The sequence below is a fragment of the Micromys minutus genome, assembly GCF_963924665.1.
Source record: "Micromys minutus genome assembly, chromosome: 11".
NCBI lineage: Eukaryota > Metazoa > Chordata > Mammalia > Rodentia > Muridae > Micromys > Micromys minutus.
In genome coordinates, this window is record NC_137980.1 from 21,551,597 (window position 1) to 21,569,594 (window position 17,998).

The window sequence follows — 17,998 nt, forward strand, 5'->3', positions numbered from 1 at the left end:
TCCACCTCTAGTCCTCTCTCCCTGTTTTCTCTGTGTAGCAGGAGTTATAATCTCTCTGCTTCCCGCTCCCACCACCTGCTGCCATTCCTACACCACCACGGACTCTCTGCTGGAACTATAAGCTAAATAAACTCTTTCTTCCGTGAGTGGCTTGTGGAGAACCCTTTTGGGGCCACTTGCTTCTAGACACTTGACTGGGAATTTGACATTACTAGGACAAAAGAAATAAACTCAAGGCAGGGCTCAGGAAATAGGCCCAGATTAAGAACACATTTGAGTTAATGCAAAGCTCAACAGCGGCAGGTGTGGCAGCCCTTTTGTCTTGGTCATCCAGCTTAGCCCCTAGAAAGATGTTTACAGGATTTTGTTTATTGCCTTGCTTGTTCCTCGACTCAGAACCGATCTCATTATTCTGCATGTCATTAAAGTGGTTTAAAAGCAGATTGGAAAATAATAAAGGCACTTCAGCCGCAGAACTGGCTGGAGTCATGTTTTAATGTTGTCTAATTGTCTTTTTTCTTTTCAATCCTCACTCCTGCCTTGGGGACCTGCTGACTGACTGAGCTGGCCTTGGTCAGTGGCTTTTTGCTTTTATCACAGCTACATGGTTCGTGCTGGATGCTTGGTACAGTGGTGGTGGTACCATTAAGAAGTGGCTCTAAGGATGTGAGGGTGATCTGGCTGTGACATCTATCACCCCATAGATCACCAGGGTTGATTAGGCTGGTCTGGCTGGCTAGGCAGGTGTCCCCTTCCTCCCTCACTGCTTCATGTGGGTCCCTCCCTAAGTAGTGGACTCTGCTGAAGAGGAGGAGTGGAGTGGTCTTCAGTCAGGGTATACAAATAGCTGTGCTCCCCTGCCAAAACCTCCAAACAAGCTCTCTAGAAGTGGCCATAATGCATGTACTTAGATGCCTGGAACTGTGCCCCAAGAGGTTAGTGCTGACCTCCACTAGTGACATAATTCTTTTTTTTTTTAATATTTGTTTTTTTATTTATATGAGTATACTGTAGCTGTCTTCAGAGATGGTTGTGAGCCACCATGTGGTTTCTGGGACTTGAACTCAGGACCTTCGGAAAAGCAGTCAGTTTTCTTCACCACTGAGCCATCTCTCCAGCCCATAGTGACATAATTCTTATTAGAATGAGTTGTCATAAAGACTTACCCTGTGGGGGGGAAAAAAGAAGACTTACCCTGTGTGCTTGCTCTCTTCTTATCTCTTTTCCCTGCCGTGATGGGATGTGGCCAAGCAGTCTCAGCAGGATCATATTTCCATGCCGTTCAGTATTTCCAGCTCTAGAATTTTGAACTGAATTTCAAGCTGCAGGTATTTCGTAACAACCCACAGACAGAGAGAAGACTAAGATGCTGATAAAATTTCCATCCAAAGCAGCACATAGAATAATTTTCAAATTCCAGAAGACACCCTTGTGCTTGCTCTCCCAAAGTCGGCTGCCTGGCATGGGACCTGCGCCTATCAGTCCACATCTCACTCTGCATCTGAGCTGTACAGATGTCCAGCACTAAGGTGGGGCTAACGGCGCACTAGACACACAGGAGAACTTTTCTCATCAGGCTTTGGACATTGATCCTCCTGTGTGGCCTTGACCTCAGTTCCCCACACTTTCTGCAGTTCTGTAAGATGTACAGTAGGTGGTTAAAAATTCTTCCCTTTAAGTCAGCCAGCTTTAGTTTCTGTGCATTAGAGCTACGAGCCTTTCCAAGTGTGGTGGCTCTTGTCTATAATCCAGGCTACCTGGGGCTTCGGAGTAAGGCTCACTTGAACCCGGGAGTTGGCAACCAACCTGGGCAACATAATGAAATCTCATAAAATAGCAAATAAATAAAACGTTTAAAAGTCCTTGACTTATAAATCCTCCCACAAAAACCCCCTATAACTGATCACTACTGTAGTAATTGCTTCCACACATGGTGCCGTGGGTAAAGAGTAATCTGTGTGAAACACTTCAACCTGTCACGAGTCCAATGCCTTGCAGTAACTTATTCCAAAGCATCTACAGGGCCAAGGAACTAAGTTTGAAAGTGTGTATCTGGGGGCCCTTTGTCCTTATATATTTCTGCAAACTCATGTCTAACCAACATGCTTTAAGTGACAAAGAAGAGAGTCACATATCATCTACACCTAAGCACCTGTGTCTGCATTTCAGGCACAGTCCATGTGACAGCCTGTTTGCAAGGGTCTTCAGAGACAGAAGCAGGAAGTCTAAGGGCTACATCCTAGGCCCTAAAAGAAAATTATTTATTTTAGTTGGGCATGGTGATGCATGCCTTTATTCCCCAACCCTTGGGAGGCAGAGGCAAGTGGGTCACTGTGAGTCAGAGGCCAGACTAGGCTAGATAGTGAGAAATCGATCTAGAAAAAATATTACTAAATAAAGAAAAATGTATTCATTATGTTAGCACACAAAATAATGGGCTTTGCTGTGGTATTTTTATACACATTACTTTGTAGATTTTCCTAGAGCTGTTTGTATTTTAATGCTAATTCTACTTCCCCAAGAAGGGCTGCCTAGTCATATGACTCCAACTGAACCTTCCCATTTTAATTAGTAAAATAAAGGAAAACCAGTGACTGGGCAGGGTGAGGGAGGTGGAGAGAAGAGAGGTCTGAGGTCAGAGGACGGAGGGTGGAGGTCATGGCAACATGGAGGTTCCCAAGGACTAGCTAGACCCAGGTGATATTGATTGACATTAAATAACTATGAAGGATTAATTAATAACATTAAGGATTTTTATAGGTCTAGTATCTCATATAGAAGGGCAGTTTGTATCTTTGTCTATTTGATGTAATCTTGTTGTATACAGGGTTTGTGGATTGAGAGTTGGATATATAAACCTGTATGAAAAGCTACCGGTCTGTAGAGTTGTATTTATGTTGGATTATGGGGTAGAGAAACACCCCAGGACAGCGGCAGAGAACAGGTGGTAGAAAACAACCAGGGAAGGGAGTTGCACTGACAAGTTGGGCCGTGAAGTGTGGGAAGCCGAATGCGGATGCCATTACAAGATGGTGCTGGCTCCCTCATGGTTTGAGGTAAACAACTCCATATATAGTAATGCTCTTGTCAGCTAAGGCGCTGCACCCTGCTCATGCGCAGTACATAACCTATCTCCGGCCAATCCCGAGGCCTCTGGTGTCAGCAGACTGGTGACAACCAATCATGGCAAGCCCCGTATGCACTTCTTCCTATATAAGGGGATAGCTAGGGTAGTTCGGGGGCCCCTCGCTTCCTGCTCTTCCCTTTAATCAAGAGGCTCCCACAATAAAGAGTGATCTGAGAAGAATCCTCTGGTGGTGGTCGTCTTTCCTCGCTGGTCGAGGAGCGCGCCGCAGTGAAGGCGGCTTGGACCGGGCGCCAGAGGTGCGCGGGGCTACGAACTAAAACCAGGTCTGAGGAGTGAGACCTTGGGGCTGATAAAGAGATAAACCAATTAATTTTTTTTAATATTTACTGCAACGTTGCTTTACTGTGTTCTTCATCCTCCTTCCACACTGCCTCCTCCATCTCTCCTGTTCCACTTTTTCCCTCGAATGCCAGAGCACCTGATGTGGGGTTCAGAGAACACCCTAGAGTGCTGTCCCTCAAGCTTTCACTGTTTGTTTGAGATAGGGTCTCACTGGCCTGGAACTTTTCCAAGTAGGCTAAGCTAGTGGGGCAGTGAGCGGTACCCTCGTATCTAGGTCTGTCTTGTCGTCGTTGGAGATGTTCAGATGGTTTACAACAGGCCTCTGTACCCTGTCATCTGTCTCAGTGTTCAATCGGGTGGACTTGCTTGAGATCACGTGACTTAGATCTATTTCTCATCCCTTGTTCTTTCTATCATCTAATATGAACATCAAAAACTTTAAGACAATATAATGAAATTACATTAAAATAAGTAAACACAAAGATGTTCATTTCAATAAAATTACCTTTAGCCCAAAATAAAAGCAAAATCACAGAAATCTGGGTTTTGTTTTTTCATGTTTTGAGACAGTCGGAACCCACTTTGTAGACCAGGCTGGACTCAAGATCCATCTACCTCTGCCTCCCAAGCTCTTGGATTAAAGACCTGTGCCACTGTAGGCCAGCTTTTTACCTTTCTGCCCTGTCTGTGCAGGAACTCACTCTGCGGACCAGTTTGGCTTCAAACTCGAGATCTTCCTGAGTCTGCCTCCTGAGTGCTGGGACTAAAGCTGTGCACCTCCACCGACCAGCAGTTTAATTGATTTTCTTTTTCCTTTTTTTAACTGGCCTGGTTCTCGCCAAGCGCACACCAGACTGGGATATCCCTGTCTCTGACTCTCCAGAGCTGGAATGACCCAGAGTTCTGAGAACTCACCTTGAAGTACTTTCAATGACTCTCCTGACCTGTTTTGTTGTTGCTTTTGATTTTAGTCCTCGTGGGCCTGCAACTTCCCAGGATCCTCCTGCCTCTGACTGGGTCTGGGATCCTAAGTGCTGGGATCACCACATGCATTTCCATGCCTGGTTTGCCATTAAATTCTTTCCAACAGGAGAGACATCACATGAGCACTGTGACCTAGGGGTATTTATGACCTCCCTCCCAGTTCTTTTCCAGAAAGTATTTCTTAGCCTGGTGGTATTTATCTGCCTACATTGCCTGCCTCAATCTCTTCCCAGTCCTTACTCCTCTCCCTTCTCCCAATAAACTCTCTATATCAGATCCACTGCATGTCATAATTACTCAGGGGGCCCCCCTCACCCCCTTATATTTCATAAGTGGGTGCTGGGAAGAGACCTCAGATTCTCAGAAAGAACAGCCTGTATTCTTAACCACTGGTCTCTCCAGCTCAGCAAGAACAGTGTGTGTTCTTAACTACTGTCTCTCTAGCCATCCAGTTTATTTTCTGATTAAGGAAGAGTATTCTCAAAACATTCTCAGGGAACATAGGAATGTTTTTCTTCTTCTTCTTTTTTTAAGATTTATTTATTTTAGTTATATGAGTACACTGTTGCTATCTTCAGACACACCAGAAGAGGGCATCAGATCCCATTACAGATGGTTGTGAGCCACCATGTGGTTGCTGGGAATTGAACTCAGGACCTCTGAAAGAGAAGTCAGTGGTCTTAACCTCTGAGCCATCTCTCCAGCCCACAGGAATGTTTCAAAACTAACCAATAAGGAGCAAAGACAAAACATCAGGCAAATAACATTTTAATATATCCATGTATTGATATTAAGAGAAACTGTTACAGCATCGGTCTTAAAAGATTAACATTACAACTGTAGCAAAATAAAGTCTCACAAAGTTAAATGTCTTTAATGTTTAATTTTAATGCTAACCTAAACTTTTTAAATGTACAAAATGGCAATATATTACATTAAAGGGGGGGTTGCTCTGAAGTCCAGGCTGGCTTTAAACTTGACATCCTTCTGCCTCAGCTTCTTGTCCTCTCCTTCCTCCTTATTAGTTTTTTGTTTCCTGTCTGAGACAAGGTCTCACTACAAAAGTTAGTCTGCAAGAGCAGCACCAGTTTCCCCGACAAAAGGAGCCTGGTCATCAGCAGCCAGAACTTTCCGGCTTCTGCCTGCTCCATTTTTTACCTTGGTTTCACTACTGTGTAAAACCCTTTGAACATTGATGGGTTAATTGTTTGACTGGAAGCTGTAGTGGGCAGAAACTGTAATTCCACACCAGGGAAATTACTAGATAGATTCTCTTGAATAGAAGCCAAAGGCAGTGTTGTGTTTTTTTTTTTTTTTTGTTTTGTTTTGTTTGTTATTTTCTTGCTTAAAAAAAGATTTATTTATTTCATGAATGTGAGTACATGGTCACTGTCTTCAAACACACCAGAAGACACACTGGATCCCATTACAGATGGTTGTGAGCCACCATGTAGTTGCTGGGAATTGAACTCAGGATCTCCGGAAGAGAAGTCAGTGCTCTTAACTGCTGAGCCATCTCTCCAGCCACCTTTTGGGGTTTCTGGGGGGTTCTTTTTGTTTTTTCTTTTTTAAATGTTGCTATGGATCAGGCCCCGTCTATGCCTCGAAGGTAAATTCTCAACTGCTGAGCCGTAGCTACAGCCCACCAACAACTTTCTTCAAAAAAAAAATATTTCTTACAGTTTTTTTTTTTTTGGTTTTGTTTTAAGAAAATAGCAAAACATTTCTCCCAGATCAAATGTTAGCCAAGATGACTCTTGGTAAGATGAAGTGTGCTAGTGAGTCACAGGAGGGGATCCAAGGAACCTGGAAGGCGCTGCTCTCACCTGCGCAGTGTGGGCCATGGGACAGGGGGATATATGCACAGTGAGCCTGACTGTGACATGGAGGCCGTAGGGAGCCATAACAAGTCACAGGCAACAGTGGAAAACACCCAGTTTAGGTTACAGATGCTCAAGGCGAAAAGCTCAAGGACATTATGGGACATGGGCTTTGGTTAGCTGTTGATGCTTGCTCACTAAGGACTGTTTCTTGAGACTCATCCATTCCACCAACACATCCACAGCACTCCCACACGAATGTGGTTCTTCTACAGCGGCAGGCTCTGTTCCGGATGAGCCCCTATAGTCTCATCACTGCCCTAGGAGGTAGGTATCGTTTTACAGCAGAAACAGGCACAGAGTTGATCAAGTTGCCCAAGATCACAGAGTGTGACAACTGATCTTGGCTTCAAGTCCTTGTTAATGAGAAAAACATTAAACCATACGCAGCTGAATACACCGCCTCTCCCATCCCAGGAAAGGCCCTTGTGGGTTTGAAACTGTTTTGAAATGTTTGAGTAAGATCACACTTTTATCTAAGGTGTGTTTAAACCGAGCAGAAGATGACCTGGAGGCATCTGCTTCTCACCCAGGAGACCCACATACGAAGGCAGTGAAAACACAGGCTATGAACACGTTCGAACAGTGTCTAGGAATAGCCTTGTGTATCCCAATTCATCACCTTATCGTATTCTTGAATTCTTTGCTTTATGTGAGAAAGTTTGTTCTTGAGGTAATCACAACGCTCCTTTTTTTCCAGAAATGAAGGGTCCTGTGAAAGAAACAGTTACCATTCAGTAACACTTTCCTCAGTGCTTAATACTAACACAACATCAAAGAAAACAGCTGACACAGCAGGATTGCCCAGAGAAGTGACCGGCATGATTAGAACAGCTTTGTTTCTCCTCTCAACACCAAATACCCCATGTTTTAGGTTCACAGCAAAACCAAGGGGAGTGCACAGAGTAGGGGTACTGTAAAGAGCCAAAATACATGAAAAGGTAAGTGTAGGAAATATGAATACATGTTTCTCCCATGCTTTTTCCAACTTCAACCTTCACGGACTGTCGGGATCAGTAGGGACTCAATGGAAAGACATTAACTGGAAACTTCTCAGTTATCATCCAGGTACCAGGACAAGATCATGGGGGCCAAGAAAATTGCTTTACTCACATTCTTTTTTTTCCTAAACTCTTCATGAATTCTTGAAATTCTCTCGTGTTCCTAAAAACAATGTATTTTTATTAGTTGAGACATGTATTTACTCAAATTCACACTAGGAACTGGAACAGAAAATTACTTCACCAAGCGTGGCAGCATCTGCCTGTAATTCCGGCATGGAGGGGGTAAGGTCCCGCTATAATTTCACAATCAGTGTGGGCTACAGAGGGACACCCTGCCTCAAAATCAAAGCTCCCTATTTTTTTGCCCAAAGCTAGACAGAAAATACTTGCTGTGAAAAAATATAATTCACCAGACAAACATCTATACACTAGGCACTGGTTTCCAAGAGTGTGACAAGTAGCCACGTGACCCTGGGTTAGCTATTTATCTTAACATTCTTTTTCCCTGAAAATAATGTCCACAGCCACCTCAAATGGCTGTCAGGATGGTCACTTATTTGCAGTGATTCTAGTAAAGAGCTTGGTGCGTAAAGACCTCAGCACTGGCTGTTAACACCCTCTCTGTCCTTACAAAGCCCCTCCTGGTGAATCAGGGGTAAAAGGCTGGGGCTATCCAATACTCAGCTATTGCTGAGAACAGTTAACATAAGGTTCCTTCTCGTTTTATTATAAATTTTATAATCAATAGAAGATGTATAAAGAGGGTGACTCTCCAGTAAGACAGGTGACTGTGCAAATGTCTCTGTCTCTAATACCTTGTTTTTCCTTACACAAATTCTTCTAAGAGCTCACGTTCTTCCCTTGGCCTAGAATTCCTGGGCTCAGCAGCTTCTGCTAAGTTCACAAACACCTGGGAGTGCAGGGTTGTGTCACCACAAGTGGCTCTTCTTGCACACCTCTGAAGACCTCTAAACTTGGTTACCTGTGGATCTTAAGTGTTTCCCACACAGTGATAAGTGACATGCCACTTTAGTGCTGACTGGACATCTCCTGCTTCCTGCAACGGGAGTTTCTTAGTTAATACTATTCTGCTGCTTCAGAGTTGGGGAAATGTCATTACTATATACACATTTGTCTCAGATAACTCATACTCAAGAGTGATTTAAACGTATATTAAACATACAAGATAAAAAAAAAGACATCCCCTCATTAATGTAGGTTCTCAGAAAAAAAATCTGTTCGTGTTTGTGTGTGTATTCAAATACATAAATTCTTTTAAACATTTTAAAATATTTTACATGAGGGACCAGCTAGGTGGCTCTGTTGCTTGTTTTTGTCTCACCATGTAGTCCTCACTGGACTAGAACTCTGTATGTAGATCAAACTGGCCAGGAACTCAGAGATCTGCCTGGTTATCCTGGAAATTGCTCTGTAGACCATGCTGGCCAAGAGATCCAACTGCCTCTATTTCCCCAGTACTGGGGTCAAAGGTGTGCCACCACTGCCGGATTTATCCCACCTCATCTTTAAAAGAATGTTTCAAAGAAAACTTCCTTTCGTCTCCGTAGTTATGGTCTCCACTGTGCCTTTTTCCTTTGCTTCAGCCCTGGTGGCCATTGAGAGGCTTAGCTCTGCTCTAGGCTTTCCCCACAGACCTCTCCTCGCCTTGGGGCTGAGACAGGCAGGACTGCACTGTCCCACAATCCCTCGTGGAATTATTCTACTCAGCGTGGGCCATCTGTCTCCTTCAACAACACTCTGGCAGTCTACATCTTTGGCAAATCATATTTTACTTAAATAAGAAGATAAAATTTTTAATAACTGAAGGTTATTAAAGGTTATTAAACTGAAGGCTGAGGATGACAGAGTTCTGTCTGACCTGAGTTTGATCCTCAGCACCAGAAGAAAAAAAAAAGACAAAAAGACTGTAGTGATGTTTAAAGACATTATGTTATATAATTTAAGCTTTTCTTCTTCTTTTTCTTCTTCCTCCCCTCCCCCTCCCCCTCCTTTTTTTTTTTTTTTTTTTTTTTTGTAGTTCTGGGATCAAGCCTAAGGCCTTCTGCATTCACTGTTCTACTAACATGAGTGGAGATGCTACTTAGCTACCTCAAAGATCCCAAACACATTACTAGACAGCAGAGACAGGCGTTGGAGAATCCTGACTTCTCCTCTGGGCAGTGTGGACACTGACCTGGCGGTTTTCAGAATGATGTGGCAGCCGGCTCATCACCGCATCCAGCTCGTCAAACTTCCTCAGGATGGCCCGCACTTCTGCAGACAGCTCTTTGTACTCTGAAAACTGGTCCTGGAACACAGCCTTGTAGCGTTCTCGGTCGTCATCCGTCTGAATTACAGGATATTTTCTGACGGAAAAATCAGACCAGAGTGACAACCTTACACTGCAGGAGGTCTGTGGTAGCGTGCTTACGTAACACGCTCAGACCCTGGGTTCTAGCCACAGAGTAGGGAAACATTGTAACTTTTACTAAAACGAGCTAAACACAGAGTAGGGAAACATTGCAACTTTTACTAAAACAAGCTGAACAAGTGAAACTCCTCAGCTTACTGCTCCCTGACCAGACCTGAGTACCATTCTTATTTTCCAGCGTGTTATCCTGGATAGCAAACTAGAAGATGAAGGCCAAATGAGGCGGACTCACGCCACGTAGTCAGGCATTACGATGGGCTTAGGAATGTGGCCGGGAGGGATGTGTCCACTCAGAAGTTCAGGAGTCATTTTTGTTGTTTTCAATTCTTTGAAATTAACTTCTTGGTCTCTCTGTTGGTCACCGGTGGCCACTTCACACTGCAGGAGAAGAGGACAAGGACTCAGGTGAACAAGGGAGAATCCACCCCAGAGAGTAGGAGGAAATGAAGAGGGAGCAGGAAGAAGAAGAAACACAGTTGTCACTCAGCCAGAAGCAGCCGGAAGGGGGAGGGGACGACACTGATGCGCTGTCTGAAGGGGAGAAAGCAAAGAAACCGTGCTGAAAGCCGCTTTCTGTAAGGTGCAATGGTACACACCTGTCCCAGCACGTGAGAGACTGGCAAGGAGGATCAGCTGGAAGCTAGCCTGGGCTACATAGCAAGATCCTGGTTCATAAAATTTCGAACAAAACAACAATGCTCCAGAAAGGAAGCTTTTCTGATGTCAGTCTTGATGAAAGGCAGGGAACTTGGAGTGTGAGTGTTCTCAAGCTGCGTGGCCTTGGGGCTCAGGAAAACCTACAGGCATGAGATGGTGGACTACAGCCACACCCTTCAATAAAAATATTACAGTCAGGAAAGAGAAAAGAAAATGGCTGGGGCAGGCTTCAAAGCCAGCAGAAGGGACGTAGGAATCTTCTAGAACAGGCGATCAAAGGCAGGTCAGCATTCAATTGCACTGTACCTGGAACACTGGCCAAGGATCGCAGATGCCAGGAGGGTTCAGAGAGGGTAATGTAAACCCTCAAAGGCCACACATCAGGTAACCAGAAAAACCCACAACTAAACTCTAAGTATTGAACACTAAGTATTTAATTTTTGTGAAGCTGGAGATGGAACCCAGAGTTTGAGCCTGCCAGAAAAGTGTTCAACCAATGCACTACACTGTAACACAAGTTCCCTGATACTTTAAATTGGTGTTTCTCAACCTGTGGGTCTTGACCCATTTGTGTGTGTGTGTGTGTGTTGAATGACCCTTTCACAGGGGTCAGCTAAGACCACCAAAAACCACAGATACTTACATTACAATTCATAACAGTAGTAAAATTACAGTTACAAAGTAGCAACAAAAATAACTTTATGGCTGGGGGGGGGTGTCATACAACATAAGGAACTTTATTAAAGAGTTAAAACACTAGGAAGGTTGAAAAACACTGCTTTAAATGAATAATATGCGGAAACCTGTTTACTTAAATGTATATTGTTCACATGCTAAACTGCCCCAAAGTTCTAGAAGCAGTGCAGAATCGCAATGAAGGGATTTGAACCTTGCCCTCTGTTGCTATGGCAGCCTTTAAAAACTCCACTTCCCTGCTTTGGGACTGGTCTTGGGGTTTGGTTTAACATTAGCTCACTGTCAAGGCCATCAGCTGTTACCTCACCGGAGAGCATAGGCGTGGTTAGTGGGGGCTGGTAACTAGCCCAGAAAAAGGTATGTGGAAAGGAGAAGCTCCAGACCCACAAGCCAGATGGGAGGAGACCACATCACGGCCAGGTACTGAGACCCGAAGCAAGAAAACCCAAGTGGAGGCAGAATAAGAAAGCAGAGACAAGGGTGTATGTCTTGCTGATGAGGCTGGGATGCGAATGGCTCCACGGCTCATGTGCTTGGATACTTGGTCCGCAGTTGGTGACACTGCTTGGGAAGGATGAGGAGGTGTGTCACGGGGGTTGGGGGGTTTGAGGCTTCAAGTGGCCATGTCACTCCCAGAGTTTATCTTTCTCTCTTCCTGCCCCAAATTAAATTTTTTTCTTTACAAGTTGTCGTGGCCATGGTGTTTTATGCCAGCAATTGAGAAGTGTGTATGGGGGAGGGCATTCTATATTGTACCATTATTCCTAACTATTCCAGTATTCCAGGACCTGGAAACACACCCTGGACATGCTGTCTGGCCCCTAGGCAGGCAGTGTGGAAGAGATGCCTTAGAGCTCTCTAGCAGATCTTAATAGCCCTGCCCCCTGTATATCCCATCAAGCAGAAACACTGACTGCTGATCATATAGGGCTGCTTTCTTCAGCATCTTCCTGGCTTAAAAGTTGACTCTATTCTGTATGAATTTTATTGGTAAATCCCACTGCCTCAGGGGAATAACCAGGAGCCCACATGTTCTACCCCAGCAAGCTCAACTGCTGCTACCACGGCACTGCCCAGTAAGATGGCCCTGTCCAGCCCAGTGTGCTTAAGTTTCAGCCCTGACTTCTTTCCATGGTGGCTGCAATGTGGATCTGCAAGTGGAATAAACCCTTCCCTCCCCAGCTTGCTTATGGCGAGGGTGTTTTATCTCAGCAATGACCTTGAACTTCGGATTCTCTGGCTTTTAGCTTTCCCGTGCTGAGATTATGGCCAAGGTCATTATCCCCAGCTTGTGCAGGGAAGGAATCCAGGGTTTCCTGCATGCTAGGCAAGCACTGTACCAAGTGAGCTACATTCCCACCTCAGGAAGAATGACTTCCATTGAAGAAAATTAGCCAGGCACCGTTAGTAAGCCCAGAGTTCTGTACCACAGGAAGCAGAAGCAGAAGCAACATGCATTAAAGGCCAACCTGGGCTATACAACAAGGACTTATTTCAAATAAACAAGCATATGAGGAAGACCAACCATATTCACTTACCAAAAAAAAAAAAAAAAAAAAAAAAAAAAATTCATGGAAGAAAATAAAAAAGGGGGCTGGAGAGAAGGTTCAGCAGTTAAGAGCACTGACTGCTCTTTCAGGTCCTGAGTTCAATTCCCAGCAACCACATGGCGGCTCACAACCATCTGTAATGGGATCTGACGCCCTCTTCTGGTGTGTCTGAAGACAGCTACAGTGTACCCCCCCCTCTTTCTATGTATATATACATATATATCTTAAAAAAAAATAAATTAAAAAAAAAAAGAAAATGAAAAGGGGTTCTAGGGAAAAACATCTAATTTGGTCCTTTTAGTATCAGAAAAAAAGCTGAAAGTCAGAGCTGGAGAGATGGCTCAGTGGTTAAGAGCATTGGTTGTTCTTTCAGAGGACCGAGGTTCAAGTTCCAGCACCCACATGGCAGCTCCCAACAGCTCTAGAATTCCTGTTCCGGGGGACACAACACCCTCACACAGGCATATTTGCAGGCGAAATGCCAGTGTACATAAAATATCAATATTAAAAAAAGGTAAAAGCCCTGAGCTCCCAACTGTACTTTCACACATGGATCATTCTATTGTCAACAAATACAAGTGTTTAGCAAATCTGCAGGAACAGCATAACTTCAAGTTAAGGTGCTCTTACCATTCTCCTTTTCGATGACAACGATGGGGCATTTATCTGGAATAGCAACAATAGAAGAGTTAAAATGACGTCAACGGGCTGAAGAGATGAAGTAAGGCTTACTTACTGCTCTTGTAGACAACTACCTGTAACATCCACATCTGGAGGTCCTTTGCCTTCTTTTGGCCATTTTGGGCACTGCACACACAAGTACACATTACATTCACAGACAGCACACATACAAGTATAACTTAGAAGCTACTTTGCAACAGTTTCCATCCATTTGCACTCCTAGCTCAATTCCAGTTTCCAGAGGCCAATTCTCTCTTTGATGACTGTTCTCCATACATGTTTGCCCTTACTTCTCTGAACTGTGGCTCTGTGTTAGCCAGGATCATGGAGAGGATCTGGAGATGTGGGATGGGGTAACTATTAGGTAAGTTGCTTGAATTACTTAGATCTTATTTATTTATGGTTACCTTTATCTTGGGTGTTTAATTTTGCTTTTTTGTTTTGTTTTTAAATGTTTATTTATTTATTTCATGTATTTGAGTACACTGTTGCTGTCTTCAGACACACCAGAAGAGGGCATCAGATCCCATTACAGATGATGGTTGTGAGCCACCATGTGGTTGCTGGGAATTGAACTCAGGAAGAGCAGTCAGTGCTCTTAACCGCTGAGCCATCTCTCCAGCCCCTTAATTTTGTTTTTGAATGTTTTGAGATAAGATCTTTCTATGTACCCCACACTAGCTTAGAACTCTGCATGGATCAGGCTGTCCTCAATCTGTGGCCCTCCTCTTGCTTCTGTCTCCAGTGCTGGACTTGCAGGTGTCACCTACTATGCCCAGCACCCTGGATGACTAAAATGTTGATATAGTCCCTTTATAAAATTAATAGGAAAAAAAGTCTATTATGTCATGGTCAATAACTCAAATTTAATTCAAATTTGATCAAATATTATAAAAAATCTTATAAAAAGTTTTAAGGTAAACATGCTGGTTTATACCTGTAATTCTGGCTCTCTGGGAGGCTAAGGCAGGAGGATTGTGGTAAATTGTAAACCAACATGGACTACATAGTGGGAGCTCCTCTCAAACAAAACAAGGTGAGTTGTTGGGGTTTGGTTTGGTTTTCCAGACAAGTTGTCGCTGTAGTCCCGGCTGTCCCGGACCTCGATCTGCAAACCAGGCTGGCCTCAGACTCAGACATCTCCCTGCCTCTGCTTCCTGAGTGCTGGGACTCAAGGCATGCACCACCACCATCTGGTATAAAATTAGCTTTTGTTGAAGGAAAAAATTATAATGCTAATAATTATAATCATGTTACTGCAGACCTTTGACATTTAAATAATTATTACTAAACTAGCATGAACATTATAAAAAAGGGTAAAAAGTCTCCCAGTTTTGAATCTCACACATTAGAATTTAAAAGTCTTAGCCAGGATGGTAGCACACACCTGTAACACTACCACTTCAACGCTCAGGCAAAAGGAGCTTGTGAATTCAAGGCCAGGTTGATACATAGGGTTATACAGCAAAACCAACAGGAAACAACTTAAGATCCTTCAATTTCTACATAGACTTAAATTTCTGAAATATGCTTCTAGTGCCGACGTACATTTTTAGAAGTAACTTGTATACAGAATTCTAGAAAGACAAATATATTTTGTGACAAATGAGTATAATTCTAGGACATGAGAAGTTTCTTGATTACATTTAAGTGTTTGCTACTGTCAAACTTATTTTTAAAATGGGATTTTTTTTTTCTTAATGTGACTTGTATTTACATAATGGTAACATATTAAATCTTACCATCATTTTTCCTCTATGTTATTCTCATTGCTTATGGATTATTTCCAGTTAGTAAAATCCAAGAAAGAGAAACCAATGCAGTATTTTCTTATTTTGGAATTTACACCTCTCCAAAATGACGATGAACCATCAAAGTCAGATAAGCTTCATGCTCACCTGGACTCAGTCATTTGAGCTTTGTTTTTAATGCAAACACGGCCACCATATTCTTTTCTGGTTTTGCTTTTTTGAGTCTGGGATCCCAGGCTGGCCTCAAACTATGTGGCCCAGGCTGGACTTAAACTCACAATCTTCCTGCTCCAAATTCCCAAGGGCAGAGGTTACAGGTGTAAGCCATTATTCCTATTAGCCAAACTCCTGTGGATGTGTGTCCATGTGTCTGAATCTGTTGATGTTGGTTCACAAGCCTCCGGACTATAAATGTGGAGCTGGGATGGTAACCTAGTCTGTTAGTCTACAAAAAGTGCCTTCCACTCTCTGTATGAGGCGAGGGCTCTACTGGTGAGCTTAAGGGCCTCCTGTCCCCACTTTCTACCTCCCAGCACTGGGTACAGGCGCATGCCAACTTTTTACTTCTTAAAGAGACCTGATGACTTACTCCTCCGGTTCTCATGCTTGACTGAGCCACCCAGCTCCAGTCTTACTTACTGTCATTTCCAGGAGGAAAAAAAAGTAAATTGTAGTATTTAAATGCATACTTCCCTCCTATCAGTGAAATATTTCATAGGCTTTTATTTAATTTTATCGTAGGAAAGAATCAAAGCAGACTGGAGAGATGGCTCAGCGGTTAAGAACACTGACTGCTCTTCCAGAGGTCCTGAGTTCAAATCCCAGCAACCACACGGTGACTCACAACTATCTGTAATGAGATCTGGTGCCATCCTCTTGTGTGTGTCTGAAGACAGATACAGTGTATGCATATAAAATAAATAAATAAATCTTTTTAAAAAAAAATTCAAAGCTGTTCCTGAACTTGCTTTGATGAGACACTTAATCTGTTATTTGTTTTTTATGTATTGTAAATATTGTCTTTATATTATATACACATAAGATATATTATGTAATTTACGTTATCATTTACCCAAACTCAGTGGACTCGTCTTTGCATCAGTCAGCCACCACAATGCATTTAATTAACAAGCTCCTGTGATGTGGTGTCTGTCCGCAGTAACAAGCGGACCAGCAGAGGCATATCCCGGTCAGAGTAAGACACTGAGAAAGGCCCTCTGAAGTTCAGCTCTTTTAAAAACACAGGCAGTATAGAATGACTCTGACAAAGCCTTGAGGATGGTGGGTTTTTAACAGTCAGAGAAACAGAAGGCAAGGCAAAACAAAGGTATTGAGAAGCCCGAACATACCTCCTCCTGCTGCTCCACGAACTCCCGGTGTTTCCGGGCCGCTTCGTGCCTCCACAGCTTTAGGCAGACGAGGGCGCTGACGAGATAAACTATCATGTTGACGAACAGGAAGATCATGGCAGCGATCTGACCTCCTTCGACCCGGCAGAACATCGCATTCATTGGCGTATTAAATAATGGATAATAGCAGAGCCCACCGCGGTTGGTATCGTTCACGTAGACGATGGCTGCAGCCATGTACAGAATAAACAAGGCGACATTAACTCCGAACTCAGTCAGCGGCCACCAGTTAGAGTCCAAAAGAATGGTGCGGTAATACATGGACATGCCAAGCACCAGAATAATAATAGTGGCGATCCAAGCCAATCCAGCCACCACGAGTACAAAAGGGGTCTTGGGGCCACTGTAGTAATAGCCCCCATACGTATTGCCGAGGCTGCCAAGACCTCCCATGCCATAGGGCTGTGTATAGCCAAACAAGTTGTACCACTCGTTGTCCTTGTGGATGTAGGCTGTGACACACGCAAAGACGCCAGCCCCCAGAAGCAGTTCCACCACACCCAGAATTCTCAGCAGGCCGGCCCACGACTTCATGTAGGCGTAGCGCAGATTGTATTCCTCTACCTTCTCACTGTATGTCCGCACCGTCTGCGTGCGCCGGTCTAAGGATGCATAGGGGTCGTGGGGAAACATGGCGTCGTGCTGGGAATTAAAGCTGCCTTGTGACCCTCCAGAAGGATCTTTGTAAGAGTTGGGTGGTCTTCCTGGAGAGGCTGGAGGTGAACACTCCACACCATCGGAGATGTATCTGATATTTGACACCGGCTTATCCCATTCTGGGTCCTTTTTCTTCCCTCTGAAGAAGTTCTTCCAGGAGTCGGGAACAAAGCGTCTTACTGGCTTGAGGTCTGGTGCCACGGCTGGTTCCTCTGTGTCACTTGAGTAGAAGCTGGGGCCGAACGGTGGCTGTAATGGGAGAGGAGGAGGAGGCAGAGGATCTGCGCTCACAGCCAGCTCACTGCTGTGAAGAGACTGGAGAGTTCTTACGGTACCGTCTGGACAAGGCGTGTCCCTTGGAACCTCACTATAACTCCTGTCCCGAATCCTGGACCTTCCATCACTTGACGACATTTGTGATTTTCACACCTATGGCCAAAGTTAAAGGAAGGTATCATTTATGCTTTATCCTTCATAAATAAAATCTAGTTATTTTATTCACTTAGTTACAAAATGTATTCAGGTGGCAAACACGATTATATCTGCTTTATTGTATATGAAACGATAAATATATATCATTTATAATATATAACATATTTTAAACACACGTGACAATTAGATTATCCAGAAATATACTTTAGTATTCTATGACATTTTTAGTGCAGTTTTAAATATTAGTTTTGGATTTTATATAATAAAGCATTTGAGTTTAATTTATGTATGACTCTTATCGACAAAATAGAAAAACAAAAGCTTGATCAATGCAGAATGTTAATATATTCCCAAGTACAGTCTTGTCTTTAGACAGCAAAATCAAAATATTCAGGAGTCTGAGCACACTCTTTTTGTATGGCTCAGCAAACACTCT

The 17,998-nt window shown here is 43.6% G+C and overlaps 1 protein-coding gene across 2 annotated transcripts; it reads right to left on the minus strand.

The window, feature by feature from the left end:
• Nucleotides 1-6,883: 6,883 nt before the first annotated feature.
• On the minus strand, nucleotides 6,884-17,544 carry MARVELD2 (MARVEL domain containing 2; the record flags this gene model as incomplete). Of its 2 annotated transcripts, XM_080924894.1 has the most annotated exons (6): nucleotides 6,884-7,006; nucleotides 7,408-7,458; nucleotides 9,493-9,664; nucleotides 9,962-10,107; nucleotides 13,263-13,298; nucleotides 16,414-17,544. In XM_080924894.1, the coding sequence occupies 6 exons, from the start codon at nucleotides 17,542-17,544 to the stop codon at nucleotides 6,884-6,886; spliced, it is 1,659 nt and encodes a 552-aa protein (XP_080781020.1). The 2 variants fall into 2 exon arrangements, with proteins under 2 accessions (XP_080781020.1, XP_080781021.1); XM_080924895.1 differs by lacking the exon at nucleotides 13,263-13,298.
• Between the last annotated feature and the right edge of the window lie 454 nt (nucleotides 17,545-17,998).